The sequence below is a fragment of the Barbus barbus genome, assembly GCF_936440315.1.
Source record: "Barbus barbus genome assembly, chromosome: 18".
Taxonomy (NCBI): domain Eukaryota; kingdom Metazoa; phylum Chordata; class Actinopteri; order Cypriniformes; family Cyprinidae; genus Barbus; species Barbus barbus.
In genome coordinates, this window is record NC_136746.1 from 2,159,943 (window position 1) to 2,173,816 (window position 13,874).

At 38.4% G+C, this 13,874-nt stretch overlaps 1 protein-coding gene across 3 annotated transcripts in view; it reads right to left on the reverse strand.

Moving 5' to 3' along the window:
• The window catches only part of LOC306883961 (NACHT, LRR and PYD domains-containing protein 3-like), a 36,452-nt gene extending 28,759 nt beyond the window's left edge, over positions 1 to 7,693 (reverse strand). The window contains exons 1-3 of one of the 3 annotated variants that reach the window (XM_079439513.1): positions 7,551 to 7,693; positions 4,822 to 4,841; positions 4,512 to 4,580 (exon numbers count right to left, since the gene is read on the reverse strand). In XM_079439513.1, the coding sequence (XP_079295639.1) occupies positions 4,512 to 4,533 (22 nt within the window). In that variant the 5' untranslated portion in view covers positions 4,534 to 4,580; positions 4,822 to 4,841; positions 7,551 to 7,693. Of the gene's footprint in view, positions 1 to 4,511; positions 4,581 to 4,821; positions 4,904 to 7,226; positions 7,296 to 7,550 lie in introns of those variants that run through there. The other 2 variants (XM_079439511.1, XM_079439512.1) reach the window with 2 other exon arrangements.
• Positions 7,694 to 13,874: the final 6,181 nt, after the last annotated feature.

The window sequence follows — 13,874 nt, forward strand, 5'->3', positions numbered from 1 at the left end:
GGAAACAAAGATGCAGTGGCGCCAAACCCCCTCACGAAAGAAGAAAGCCGCCGTGTTTACAAATGTGAGAGTTGACTTATCAGAGTCAACTAAACGCTGGATTTTCAAAAGTTCACACCATTGAATCTTTAAATTACATCCGAGAGTTTCACACACCGGTCTGTTGGCGACATTTCCACGCCCTGAAACGTAACGAAACAAACTATGATTGGTTGTTTGACATGTCGGTCAAACGGCCTCATGGGCGGGCCTTGGCCAATGAACGCGGCCATCTATGCCAGACCTTCAGCCGTCAGTCTGAAGGTCTGGCTACGCGAGACTACTCTAGTCTGTGCTTGGGTTTATATGAGGCGCGTCACGCACGTTTCTGAAGCAGCTTTCTGTGCTGCTTTTGTAAAGATACATGCACACGCCTCCTTCGATTAAATATAGCCAAAATCTATCAAAATCCCATCAAATTCCGTTGCCATGACTTATCGCGAGAGGAAAAAATTAAGTTTTTGTCGCATAACATCTGTTAATGGAAACACCATCATTTCGCAATACTTTTTCATCGACATTTATAAAATATCACCAAAGTTTTCGCAAATCTGTAATGGAAACGCGCCTAGTGATTCAGTTTGTTAACAGAAGGTGTTCTTCATTAATGCTCAATCATCTCTCAATTAATAAACGAATTATCTCATTAACTTTAACACTGCTTCAGTGTTACTTTTTATCTCTTGAGTGTGGATTATATAAACACTGAGAGTGTTGATTTAACACTGGAGGTTTTACTGTGTGGCACCCATTTTGCACTGTTTGGCCCTCAAATTGGTGGTAGAAATATCAGCACCTAAAGCACCAAGTACCTTCAACCACCTGTTGACAGTCCTCAGAGTAATAACAGCTTTGTAATTGATCTGTAAGATTAGAAAAAACTAAACTGATGAGGAAGGGCATCTGGGACAAAACCTATGCCAAATCTGATGTGTGCATAATTCTGCTGTGCTGAAAACCTGCAAAGATCACGGTGGCCACAGATTGTTGTTCCCATTCAATGCACGGTAAACCATCACACTCTTACTTGAACAAGACAAACTGTGTCTTTTTCGAAATATTCAAGACTCCAGCTTTGATATTTGTGTTTATGATAAACCTAATTTGCAGTGACAGAAATTTCTTAATTTATGTCAGGAGAACTAAATCAATGTGCAGAATCAATCTGTAATATTTGACGTTTTGATTAGAACACACATTCACATTAGTCAGTGTCTATTTGAGCTTTTAGTCCAAGAGTGCATATTCGTAAAAAAAAATACTGATAAAGTTACCTTTATTTCATATTTCATTAGACAAAATAAATATTTATGTTCACTGTTTACTGAATAATGCAATCTGATGAGCAATGGCTTCCAATGCTATCTCCCTGTGTTTTCACTTCTGAGATTGCTGTTATGATTCTGCACATCACTCATATTATGTGTTCATAACCTGTCTCTTCCGACGACAAAGTTCCACTATATTTCTGCCTTCTGCTTCCATACATAACAGAAAATTCAAATAGTTGCCCCATTTCTCTTTGTAACGAGTGCTTTTAATAATGAATGCTTTTTATCTTTATTAAAAATTCCAATATGGAACCATTAGAGGTTTTTGGACAACCAGTAATCATCAGCCTGTTGGCTGTACTACCATCATTATGAAGCAGCTAATGAAAGACCCCAAATTTTTAAAAACTATCCACACCTTTTCAAAAGCCTCCAGCTAATCCTGAACAACTGTGAGTTCATGCCAATTCATCATAATAAATTAAATGAGACTTACAATATGTATAAAATCCACAGTCACATATTTAGGAACATGTATTTCCAAAGACTCAAGTTTGACTCATGGTTATTATTATTATTAATATTTTTTATTTTTTTATAATTCATTACATTAAGAGAACAGAGACGACCAAAGATTGAGGCCTACAAGCCAATCATTTTAATTCCATAAATAGTAAAAAATACAAATTCTTTTCTTTTGCATTCCCTGTCAGAAAACAAACTTGCCTGTGTTCCGGATAATTCGTTATTTTGCACAGCACAAACATTATAAAATGTTCTTATCTTAGGTTTCATTGTGGTGTAATAATGTTTTCTGGAAGGGACTAAAGGACAATGTATTTTTACAAGCTGAATGGTAGAATAAAAATGATTTTATTAAGTTAGATAGACATTATATAACAATTTCAGGTTTTGTTTTAGTCAGAGGTGGAAAGTCCAAGGGTCAGAAAGTAAAAGTCCTGCCATATGTTTATTCAACCCATAAACTCAGCAGCTGATTTCACCAGAGGTGGAACCAAGTAAATCCTTTCAAGTCACAAGCAAGTCTCAAGTCAAATGCCAAGTCCTCAAAGAGTTAAGGTTAAGGAGATAATTAAGTGACTAATTAAATGATGATTTAATTAGTCACTTAAATCATGTTATTGAGAATTACAGAGGATCAGATGTTGATGTTTAATTGGTTAAAATGATGCCACCATCATGGAGATCAGTGTTTGCTTTAGTTGGGCTCTTGACCCTTGACTCCTGTGTCCTTGACCCTTGATCTCTCTCTGTAGCAATGCATGTGCTGTTGTAAAGCAGTGAGGTCAATGCTGTACAGTGAAGAGATATTGGGTAATTTTATATGGTGAGATTATCACCATTGATATAATTCAATTTGTATTCCGTGGCTGAAGTCAGTTGTAGTTCTTGTGTTTCTTTTTTCTTCAATGATGTTGATTGTCGACAGCAGGTGTTCATCACTAATGTCAAATCATCATTTAATTAGTCACTTAATTATCTCTTTGAAAAAAACTCTTTGAGGACTTGGGATTCGACTTAAGACTTGCTTGTGACTTAAAATAAATTAATTGGTTCCACCTCTGGTGAAATCAGCTGCTGAGTTTATGGGTTGAATAAACATATGGTAGGACTTTTACTTTCTGACTGCTGGACTTTCCACCTCTGGTTTTGGTGTTGGTAACATGTCCCACACAAACTTAGTAATTGTTCCACATTTAGTTTGTTTGGTGGTGGTCACCCTACCGCCACCCTCCCCAGGTCCACCTGTATAGATCTGCTATGGGTTATTATCAGTGATGAGCAGTAGTGTTGCTACAAGTAGTGATGCTAGTAGTTTAACTACATTTCTCAGTAGCGGGTGGTAGCGTTTCTGAAAGTCAAGTTCAAATCAGAAATATTACAGCTAAGGATCACTGATCCTGGATCAGTAAGTGACACCATCGTCCTAAACCTCGTAACACCATTGGCTCCTCAAACATTCAGGTGGTACTGCAGCCTTCTAAAGGAATTACTAATTATTTGGATCAGTATTATAAAGTGATGATCGTGATAACTCCCTAGTAATTATTGAAGTCATTGCAAACTTTTGAGGTTTTTGTACGGTTCTGGTTAGTAAATAAAAAAGTGAAAGGGCTTTCACATTTGCTATGATTAGAACTTTCTTGTATTAAAACAAGCCCTGCTCATATTTAAAAAGTAACGCAAAAGTAACGTAACGCATTACTTTCCATAAAAAGTAACTAAGTAACGTAATTAGTTACTTTTTTAGGGAGTAACGCAATATTGTAATGCATTACTTTTAAAAGTAACTTTCCCCAACACTGTTAATGAATGAATAAATAGATAAATAGATAAATAAATGTGATAATAGGAAAATAAATAAATAAATGAATAAACGACTTGATAAAATAAATATGATTAATTTGTAATAAAATTAATTCCCCCCCCCCCCTTAATTTATTTTCAGCTTTTATACATTTTTAAACATTTTTTTAACTTTTATTTTTTCACTAAATCTTTTTTAATGTATTTTTATTATTTATACATTTATTTTTATATTTATTTATATATATATATATATATATTCATTTATTTGTACTTTTCTGTGTGTAACATGTAAATGAGGAAGGTGGTCCTTGTGTAGCTTCAGTGCATCATTGGTTGATCCCAGCTAAGCGATAGAGATGAGAGTTATCAAAGAAAATAGCGGCAAGTAGTAATTCTTTGTCCAGTTTGCTACAGGATGTGGCAGATCAGCTGGAGAGTTGTAAGTTATTTTCACAGAACTTTATTCGCATTAGTGCCGAAATATTTAAATATTTTCCATATTTTCGTCAGACCCTAGGGTGATGACACCCAGTTATTAGACTAGAAACCAACCATCCACTGGGTGTCTGACTCTGGGTCTGACGATGCTGTGGGAGATCACATAAGTAGCTTCAGCTTCCTGTTTTTATTTCTGGAAAATATTTTAAATATTTCGGCACTAATGCCAATAACGTTACAGTCTCTGCTGTAGCCCCTGTGTCCTAAATTCCCAGAATGCATTGCCATTGTGACAAACACATTCCTATTCTCTATTGATATGAATCTTTTGACATCGCACATTTATTCCATGTACAAGCTGTAGTGTGGATCATTGTCAGTATTTGACAAAATAGTTGGCTAAATCCAGTTCAAAACTATATTTAATCTTACTTTTAAAGATGAAGCAGAACATCAAAGGATGAAGTAGAATCAAAAACCAGTCTGGAGCACTTGAATGAGCTGTAAAGAGCACACATACACATACACAAAATAAATACACAATACATTTTTGATAAATTAGCCTGTTTTTAGTAAAATCTACTAAGTTATACTGCTAATAATGCTAAAGAGCTAACCTTAACTGGACATTCCACAAAGCAATTTCAAAAATTAAAAACGCCAACAAAGCAATTATCTGCTTTATTAACGTTAATGTTACTGACAACTGTACAAATGAAGAATATTTTAACAGTATTCTTACCGTGTTCAGACCTCTTCAACCTGGCCGGCTGCAGATTCTCCACTCTGAGGAGGATTTTCTCTGACTGAGATGTAAATGTTAGAAAGTCACATGATTGCTGTTTTGCCTACAGGCTAAACCTGATGGCTAGAAACCCTGTGTAAAGTTCACAGACAAACAAAGAGTAAGGGCTCGGAGAGTACAGTGCCTTGCAAAAGTATTCATACCCCTTAATTTTTTCACGTTTTGTTTTGTTGTTGCCTTATGTTAAACTGCTTAAATTACTTTTTTCCCACATCAATCTACACTCCATACACCATAATTGTAAAGCAAAATACAGGTTTTTAACATCTTTGCAAATTTATTAAAAATAAAAAACTAAAATGATTCCATCAGCCTCATGCTGTGGGGCTATTTTTCAGCAGCAGGGACTCAGGGACTTGTCAGTGTAGAAGAAAAGCTCAATGAACCAAACTATGAGATAGCCTTAATGAAAACCCAGTACAGAACATTCAGAACCTCAGACTGGGCAGAAGGTTCACCTTCCAACAGGACACTAGTGACCCTAAGCACACAGCAAGAGTGGCTTATAGACAATTCTTTGAATGACCTTGAGTGGCCCAGGCACAGCCTGGGATTAAACCCAGTCAAATATTTCTGGAGAAACCTGAAAATGTGCATCTGCCCCCATCCAACCTGACAGAGCTTGAGACGTGAAAATGTGAGGAGAATAATGGCAGGTAATTGTCAAATGCTGATGAGCAAAGCTTGTTGTATCAAACAAAAAAAAAGTTGTGACAATTCTGTTTTTGCTTTGTCAGTATGGTGTATGGAGTGTAGATTGATGTGGGAAAAAAAAAAACTTAAAGCAGTTTAACATAAGGCAGCAACATAACAAAATTTGAAAGAAATGAAGGGGTATGAATACTTTCGCAAGGCACTGTAGGTGTCCTTGTTACACATACTTACTATTATAATAACAATTAATTATATTATGCAAGTAACCCTAAACCATACCCCAATACTAATCCGAAATCTATAGTAAGTACATGTTGTTAATTAATATTACTCAGTACTTAAATGTATAATTACAGTGTAACAAGGACACCAAACAACAAATTGTAACCAACTTGATAAGATCGGTACATGAGTACCGTCGAGCACAATTTGGTGTGTAATTTTGAGATTGTGTTTATAGTTGTTAGAAAATGGTGAATTGTTTCATGAATTGTGTGTTAGCAAAAACTGTAAATATTTGAGATTCAACATTACTGAACATAACTAAGCAATAAACTTTTGAGGTTTTTGTACGGTTCTGGTTAGTAAATAAAAAAGTGAAAGGGCTTTCACATTTGCTATGATTAGAACTTTCTTGTATTAAAACAAGCCCTGCTCATATTTAAAAAGTAACGCAAAAGTAACGTAACGCATTACTTTCCATAAAAAGTAACTAAGTAACGTAATTAGTTACTTTTTTAGGGAGTAACGCAATATTGTAATGCATTACTTTTAAAAGTAACTTTCCCCAACACTGTTAATGAATGAATAAATAGATAAATAGATAAATAAATGTGATAATAGGAAAATAAATAAATAAATAAATGAATAAACGACTTGATAAAATAAATATGATTAATTTGTAATAAAATGTACCCCCCCCCCTTAATTTATTTTCAGCTTTTATACATTTATACATTTTTAAAAAAAATTTTAACTTTTATCTTTTCACTAAATCTTTTTTAATGTATTTTTATTATTTATACATTTATTTTTATATTTATTTATATATATATATATATATATATATATATATTCATTTATTTGTACTTTTCTGTGTGTAACATGTAAATGAGGAAGGTGGTCCTTGTGTAGCTTCAGTGCATCATTGGTTGATCCCAGCTAAGCGATAGAGATGAGAGTTATCAAAGAAAATAGCGGCAAGTAGTAATTCTTTGTCCAGTTTGCTACAGGATGTGGCAGATCAGCTGGAGAGTTGTAAGTTATTTTCACAGAACTTTATTCGCATTAGTGCCGAAATATTTAAATATTTTCCATATTTTCGTCAGACCCTAGGGTGATGACACCCAGTTATTAGACTAGAAACCAACCATCCACTGGGTGTCTGACTCTGGGTCTGACGATGCTGTGGGAGATCACATAAGTAGCTTCAGCTTCCTGTTTTTATTTCTGGAAAATATTTTAAATATTTCGGCACTAATGCCAATAACGTTACAGTCTCTGCTGTAGCCCCTGTGTCCTAAATTCCCAGAATGCATTGCCATTGTGACAAACACATTCCTATTCTCTATTGATATGAATCTTTTGACATCGCACATTTATTCCATGTACAAGCTGTAGTGTGGATCATTGTCAGTATTTGACAAAATAGTTGGCTAAATCCAGTTCAAAACTATATTTAATCTTACTTTTAAAGATGAAGCAGAACATCAAAGGATGAAGTAGAATCAAAAACCAGTCTGGAGCACTTGAATGAGGTGTAAAGAGCACACATACACAAAATAAATACACAATACATTTTTGATAAATTAGCCTGTTTTTAGTAAAATCTACTAAGTTATACTGCTAATAATGCTAAAGAGCTAACCTTAACTGGACATTCCACAAAGCAATTTCAAAAATTAAAAACGCCAACAAAGCAATTATCTGCTTTATTAACGTTAATGTTACTGACAACTGTACAAATGAAGAATATTTTAACAGTATTCTTACCGTGTTCAGTCCTCTTCAACCTGGCCGGCTGCAGATTCTCCACTCTGAGGAGGATTTCTCTGACTGAGACGGCACCTCCGCTAAAAAAAAAAAGAGCGTTCGGATGGAGAATCCGCGCAATGTCCGTGATGAGTCCGCAAAATGACAGCGCGCGGTCCAGAGGCTGAGCATATTCTGGGCGAATGACCGAACAGAGTCTGACTGTACAGCAGAGTTGCCGACTTGAGGGCGGATCCACCCCGCATTCTGTTGCTATCAGGGTCAGTCCATAACTTACATTTCACAATTGTGTCCTTATCAGTAAATGTTATAAAGTCACATGATTGCTGTTTTGCCTACAGGCTAGACCTGATGGCTAGAAACCCTGTGTAAAGTTCACAGACTTCACTGAATGAGTGCCAGTTTGAGCATGTGTATCAAACAAGCAGAGCATAATAGAAAAGAGCGTGTAGAGCGCTACCTCTGGAATGTTCAGAAAGTCCTTGAAGACTCTAGTCAAAGAGTAAGGGCTCGGAGAGTACAGTGCCTTGCAAAAGTATTCATACCCCTTAATTTTTTCACGTTTTGTTTTGTTGTTGCCTTATGTTAAACTGCTTAAATTACTTTTTTCCCACATCAATCTACACTACACCATAATTGTAAAGCAAAATACAGGTTTTTAACATCTTTGCAAATTTATTAAAACTAAAAACTAAAATGATTCCAGCCTCATGCTGTGGGGCTATTTTTCAGCAGCAGGGACTCAGGGACTTGTCAGTGTAGAAGAAAAGCTCAATGCACCAAACTATGAGATAGCCTTAATGAAAACCCAGTACAGAACATTCAGAACCTCAGACTGGGCAGAAGGTTCACCTTCCAACAGGACAGTGACCCTAAGCACACAGCAAGAGTGGCTTATAGACAATTCTTTGAATGACCTTGAGTGGCCCAGGCACAGCCTGGGATTAAACCCAGTCAAATATTTCTGGAGAAACCTGAAAATGTGCATCTGCCCCCATCCAACCTGACAGAGCTTGAGACGTGGAAATGTGAGGAGAATAATGGCAGGTAATTGTCAAATGCTGATGAGCAAAGCTTGTTGTATCAAACAAAAAAAAAGTTGTGACAATTCTGTTTTTGCTTTGTCAGTATGGTGTATGGAGTGTAGATTGATGTGGGGAAAAAAACTAACTTAAAGCAGTTTAACATAAGGCAGCAACATAAAATTTGAAAAAAATGAAGGGGTATGAATAATTTCGCAAGGCACTGTAGGTGTCCTTGTTACACATACTTACTATTATTATAACAATTAATTATACTATGCAAGTAACCCTAAACCATACCCCAATACTAATCCGAAATCTATAGTAAGTACATGTTGTTAATTAATATTACTCAGTACTTAAATGTATAATTACAGTGTAACAAGGACACCAAACAACAAAGTGTAACCAACTTGATAAGATCGGTACATGAGTACCGTCGAGCACAAGTTGGTGTGTAATTTTGAGATTGTGTTTATAGTTGTTAGAAAATGGTGAATTGTTTCATGAATTGTGTGTTAGCAAAAACTGTAAATATTTGAGATTCAACATTACTGAACATAACTAAGCAATAAGCTATCATCTAAATTTTGCTGGCAGTTCCACAATATTATATTGTAACGTAGCATCTCAAAATAATCTTAATCTGGCAGATCAACATTTATGCATACTGTTTATAAAAATTGCTTAGACACTAAAAGTGGTACTTGAGGCCTACTCAGTGAAACCATTCACTCATATACCTAATCTTTAGACTAAATCTGCAAATCTATAAGCATATTACATGCTTTAAACTCTTTAAACTTTTTGCAAAACTCTAAACACATTTCTTTAGAACATTCAAAACTCACAGCTCTTTTGTTTAATTTGGGAAACACTGCTATTTAAATGCCACACCCATTTACTGATGACTTACACCAGAGATTGTCTTATTATTGGGAGATATGAGGGTCTAAGGTAAACGTATTTGGTTCAGATGGCATCAAGCGTGTGTGGCGGCAACCAGTTGAGGAGTACAAAGAGTAAAAAGTGTGTCTTTCCTACAGTCAAGCATGGTGGTGGGAGTGCCATGGTCTGGGGCTGCATGAGTGCTGCTGGCACGGGGGAGCTACAGTTCATTGAGGGAACCATGAATGCCAACATGTACTGTGACGTATTTAAGCAGCGCATGATCCCCTCCCTTCGGAGACTGGGCCGCAGGGCAGTATTCCAACATGATAACGACCCCAAACACACCTCCAAGATGACCACTGCCTTGCTAAAGAAGCTGAGGGTAAAGGTGATGGACTGGCCAAGCATGTCTCCACACTGTAAAAGAAATCTGTTAAATTTACGGTAAAATACCGGCAGCTGTGGTTGCCAGAATTTTACCGTGAAAACCGGTAGCAACATTTTAGGATTTACAGAACTGTTTAAATTTACAGTGAAAAAACGTATTCCATTAACTGATACAATGTTAATATACAAACTTTTCAGTTAACTCGTTTTATTTGCAGAAACCAACTGCCATTTGTTTATAAACTAATATTTATAATGTTTAAGTAAAGTGAGCATAAGGTTATTGAGAACTATTTTGCTTAAGTACATGAAGAGAAGCCTACTGATTTATGCAAAGTCATTAAAAGCATCAATTTAACTCAAATCTCTTGCAGATAACAGCAGCACACACACGTGTGATTAAAATTAGCGAATAGATTCTCACCGCATCAGTAACTACACAGTTTTATATATATATATATAGTGACGAGTCGGCTGCCTCCCCCCTTATTATCATCACCACCCCGTCCCGTATTCGCCGCCCTTCACCAGGCTCCCGACGGGAGTGGGTGTGTGAGAGAGGAGGGGGCGCTGAAACAGCCAGGTCTGGCGGCGTGTGATGAGGCGCACCTGATTTGAATAGAGCCTCATCATTGCCGCTGTTTAAATGCCAAGCGCGCCTCTCCACGGGAGACCGGTCTCTCCCCCGTGCATGCACGCTGGTGTCCTCGTGGGGCCAGGAAGGGAGCGTCGAGAATGGACCGAGTTCCGCACCCGCGAGACGGCTGACGGGCCAGGATGCCGGGCTGTACTATCGCCCGGAAGCGCCGCGGGCCGAAGAAGGACGAAGCCGCTAGAAAAAGCCACCACCCCTCGCGCCCCAGACCCGAGAGGGGAGCGCATGCGACCGCCGGACTCCGCCCCTTACCTGGATCCTTCCTTTCAGAACACTGCCCTCCTTCACAAACCCCGCAGCACCACGAGGACACCAGACCCCCCTGGTTATTTTTTGGACACTTTTACCCCTTTGGACACTTTTTATTTTATTATTTTGTTTAATAAAAGCCTCTCCGAGGCCTGACGCCACACACACTGTGTCTGTCGTTTGCTCCTCCCGCCACAGTGGTGGAGAATGCGGACAAGGCGGAGCCTAGACAGCGCAGTTGGGCAACACCTGACGACGTCATCCCCTCTCGCTCGCAAGAAGGTTCGTGGAAAGCCGCACTGGGACGGAGGAACAACGGAGACCGCCTCCCAGCCACCAAAGGGGTAAGTGACGTTCCTTCTATTTGTCATTTACCCTATGGTTGGTTGAGGCTGTCGACTGATACCCGGTTTCTCTATCCCGGTTCCGGCGCAGTGCGAGAGGGAGAGTTGCCCGGAGAGGAATTCCTGCCCCGCCCACTCCGACCGCTGTAGCCTGGTTGAGGAAGGTAGCACTCCTGTGTGGGCGGCGGCCTGATGACGGGGATGTCGCTTGGGGAGGGGGATGTGACGAGTCGGCTGCCTCCCCCCTTATTATCATCACCACCCCGTCCCGTATTCGCCGCCCTTCACCAGGCTCCCGACGGGAGTGGGTGTGTGAGAGAGGAGGGGGCGCTGAAACAGCCAGGTCTGGCGGCGTGTGATGAGGCGCACCTGATCTGATTAGAGCCTCATCACCGCCGCTGTTTTAATGTCGAGCGAATATAATCCCCTGTACATTTTAAACTTGATGAAATTACTGATTTAACTGGGATCTCATATTTCTGAAAGACACAAATGTTCCTAGATTTCCATAGTGCTTCTTTAAAAATATTTATAATTGCCCACCACCGTATCCATTTTTTACAATGAACCTTTTCCAATTCTCCATAACAAATATTACCTTCGCTTGGCACACTGTACAAATTTTGTAACCATAAACAAATAGAAACCCAAACCTTCTGGGCGAAAGCAAATTCCCACAAACAATGGGTCTCATTCACTAATAAGTGCGTACGTTTTTCGTATTTATACGCACATTTGAACTTCTCACGAAAACTTTCCGCCTAATTCACAACACGTGCGTACGCACATGAGCTTGTTCTTAAACTCGTTCTTCTGTTAGTGAATCTGGAGTCTTCTAAAAGAGCGCCCGCGTGCACGAGGTTAGTGATTAGCATAATACACGCCCAAACCAGCTCCATATAAGGGTTTTCCGCAAAGCGGCACTCGTCTAGAGAAAGACAATTATGGCATCGAAACAAAAGACAAAGAAAAATAACTTTAACGATAATGAACGTGAGGTTTTGCTGTCGGAGGTGGAAGCCAGAAAAAATGTGTTATTTAAAAGCAACTGAACAGCCATTCGTCACTCTCAGCAAACATATCTGTGCGCCAGAGTTGGCGCTAGGGCACCTCCATCGGGGGGCATTTAAATTTCTAGGCGGGGGGCACAAATCACGTTTTGTGTGTGTGTGGCGGGTGTATTCGTGAAGAGCGTGCAATCTGTGATCGCGTGCAGTTGCTGACGCTCGCTAAAGCGTTCAATGGCTTTCTTATGTGCGCTGTTTTATCGGTACTTTCGCTTTCAAAATCGATCGTGTTCAGCAAGGAGGGGAGAGGATGGAAAGTGGGGAGGCACAGTAACTCGTTTGGGGGGCCACGGCCCACGAGTGCCCTTCTTGGCACCGGCCCTGCTGTGCGCTCTCTAAAGACGCGCTCTCTCCTTAGAGCACGCGCCGCAATGTCTTCAAGCAGTACCAAGTGTGCCATGCCTCCAAACACAAGGTGAGAAACAATAATCACCGTTTATATAAGGATAGATCAGGTGATTTGTTGTTTGGACCTCTAATTTTATATATATATATATATATATATATATATATATATATATATATATATATAATTGGACCTCTAATTATACTGTATTATCAATTTTAACGTCTAGTTACTTTTCACCCACCCTGTACATAACATATCTAATTATATGTGGGGTTCTTTATACATGCTTATAAGGCCCTGGGCGTACATGATTATTGCGTACGTGTGGTAAGTTGTTCTTGAATTTTTTCGTACATTTAGAATAAATTTTAGTACGAAAGTTTTTGATGAATCATGATTTATTCGTGAAAACGCATGTTTAGTGAATGAGACCCAATGTCTTATTGTCTCTTCTTCTCCACAGTTTACTCTAGGACACAGAGAAAGAGGAGAACAACCTCTCCTCTTCAAAAAGGTAAACAGTTCAAAGTACAGCTTGCCAACCGATATCCTTATGGGAATTAAACAATAAATCATCATTCACATTCCTCCAAACCACAATACATTCTGATTCAATGAGACGACCTACACGAGTCATTTTAAATACAGCTGGGGAGAGCTTTTCCTCTATTAACTGTCTGTTTAAACTCCCTATCTGAATATTAGACCAAGATGATCTCTTTAATATCTGAATTATTTTATTAAACATAACTGGTCTAGTTTCTGCATAGGGAGTATTTTGAGGCATTCTCTTATTCCAAATTCTCCCCACTTGTCGGCCTACCTAAAACTTCGCGAAAAAACTGCTAAAAGTAGTCACTTCATCATCTAGACAAGAGTTCAAGACAGGAAAGAGAACCATAGCATCCAATTCGGCTTGTATATTGGGGACCGCTAAAGCTCCTTTCTCGATTTTTCTACATACAATTTCTCGTTTCAACCTGATTAGAATTCCATAAAAAACGAAAAATCTTTTACTATACTGAAGTTAAAAACCATCATGGGGCTGGCAAGGTTGCGGCTACAAAAGTAAGAGCTGCTACAATCTCTGCATTAATGATTAACACTTTACCCCTAAAACTAAGATTTCTGTCCTCCCACTGTTTTATTTTCCAATCTTTGTTGATAGTCACCATTGTTGAGGTTCATGTGCTGATTCTTGATGTCTGTGTGTCTAAATGGTGCTATAGCTCTAAAGGTTTTGTGTATAAAATGTTTTTAAATTCCATCATAATAGTTTGACAATTTATCTTGTGTAGTAATATTACTGTCATAATATGAAATTAATTACAAATCATCCATATTGTTTGACACTAACTGAGATCAGTGAATCAGGCCATT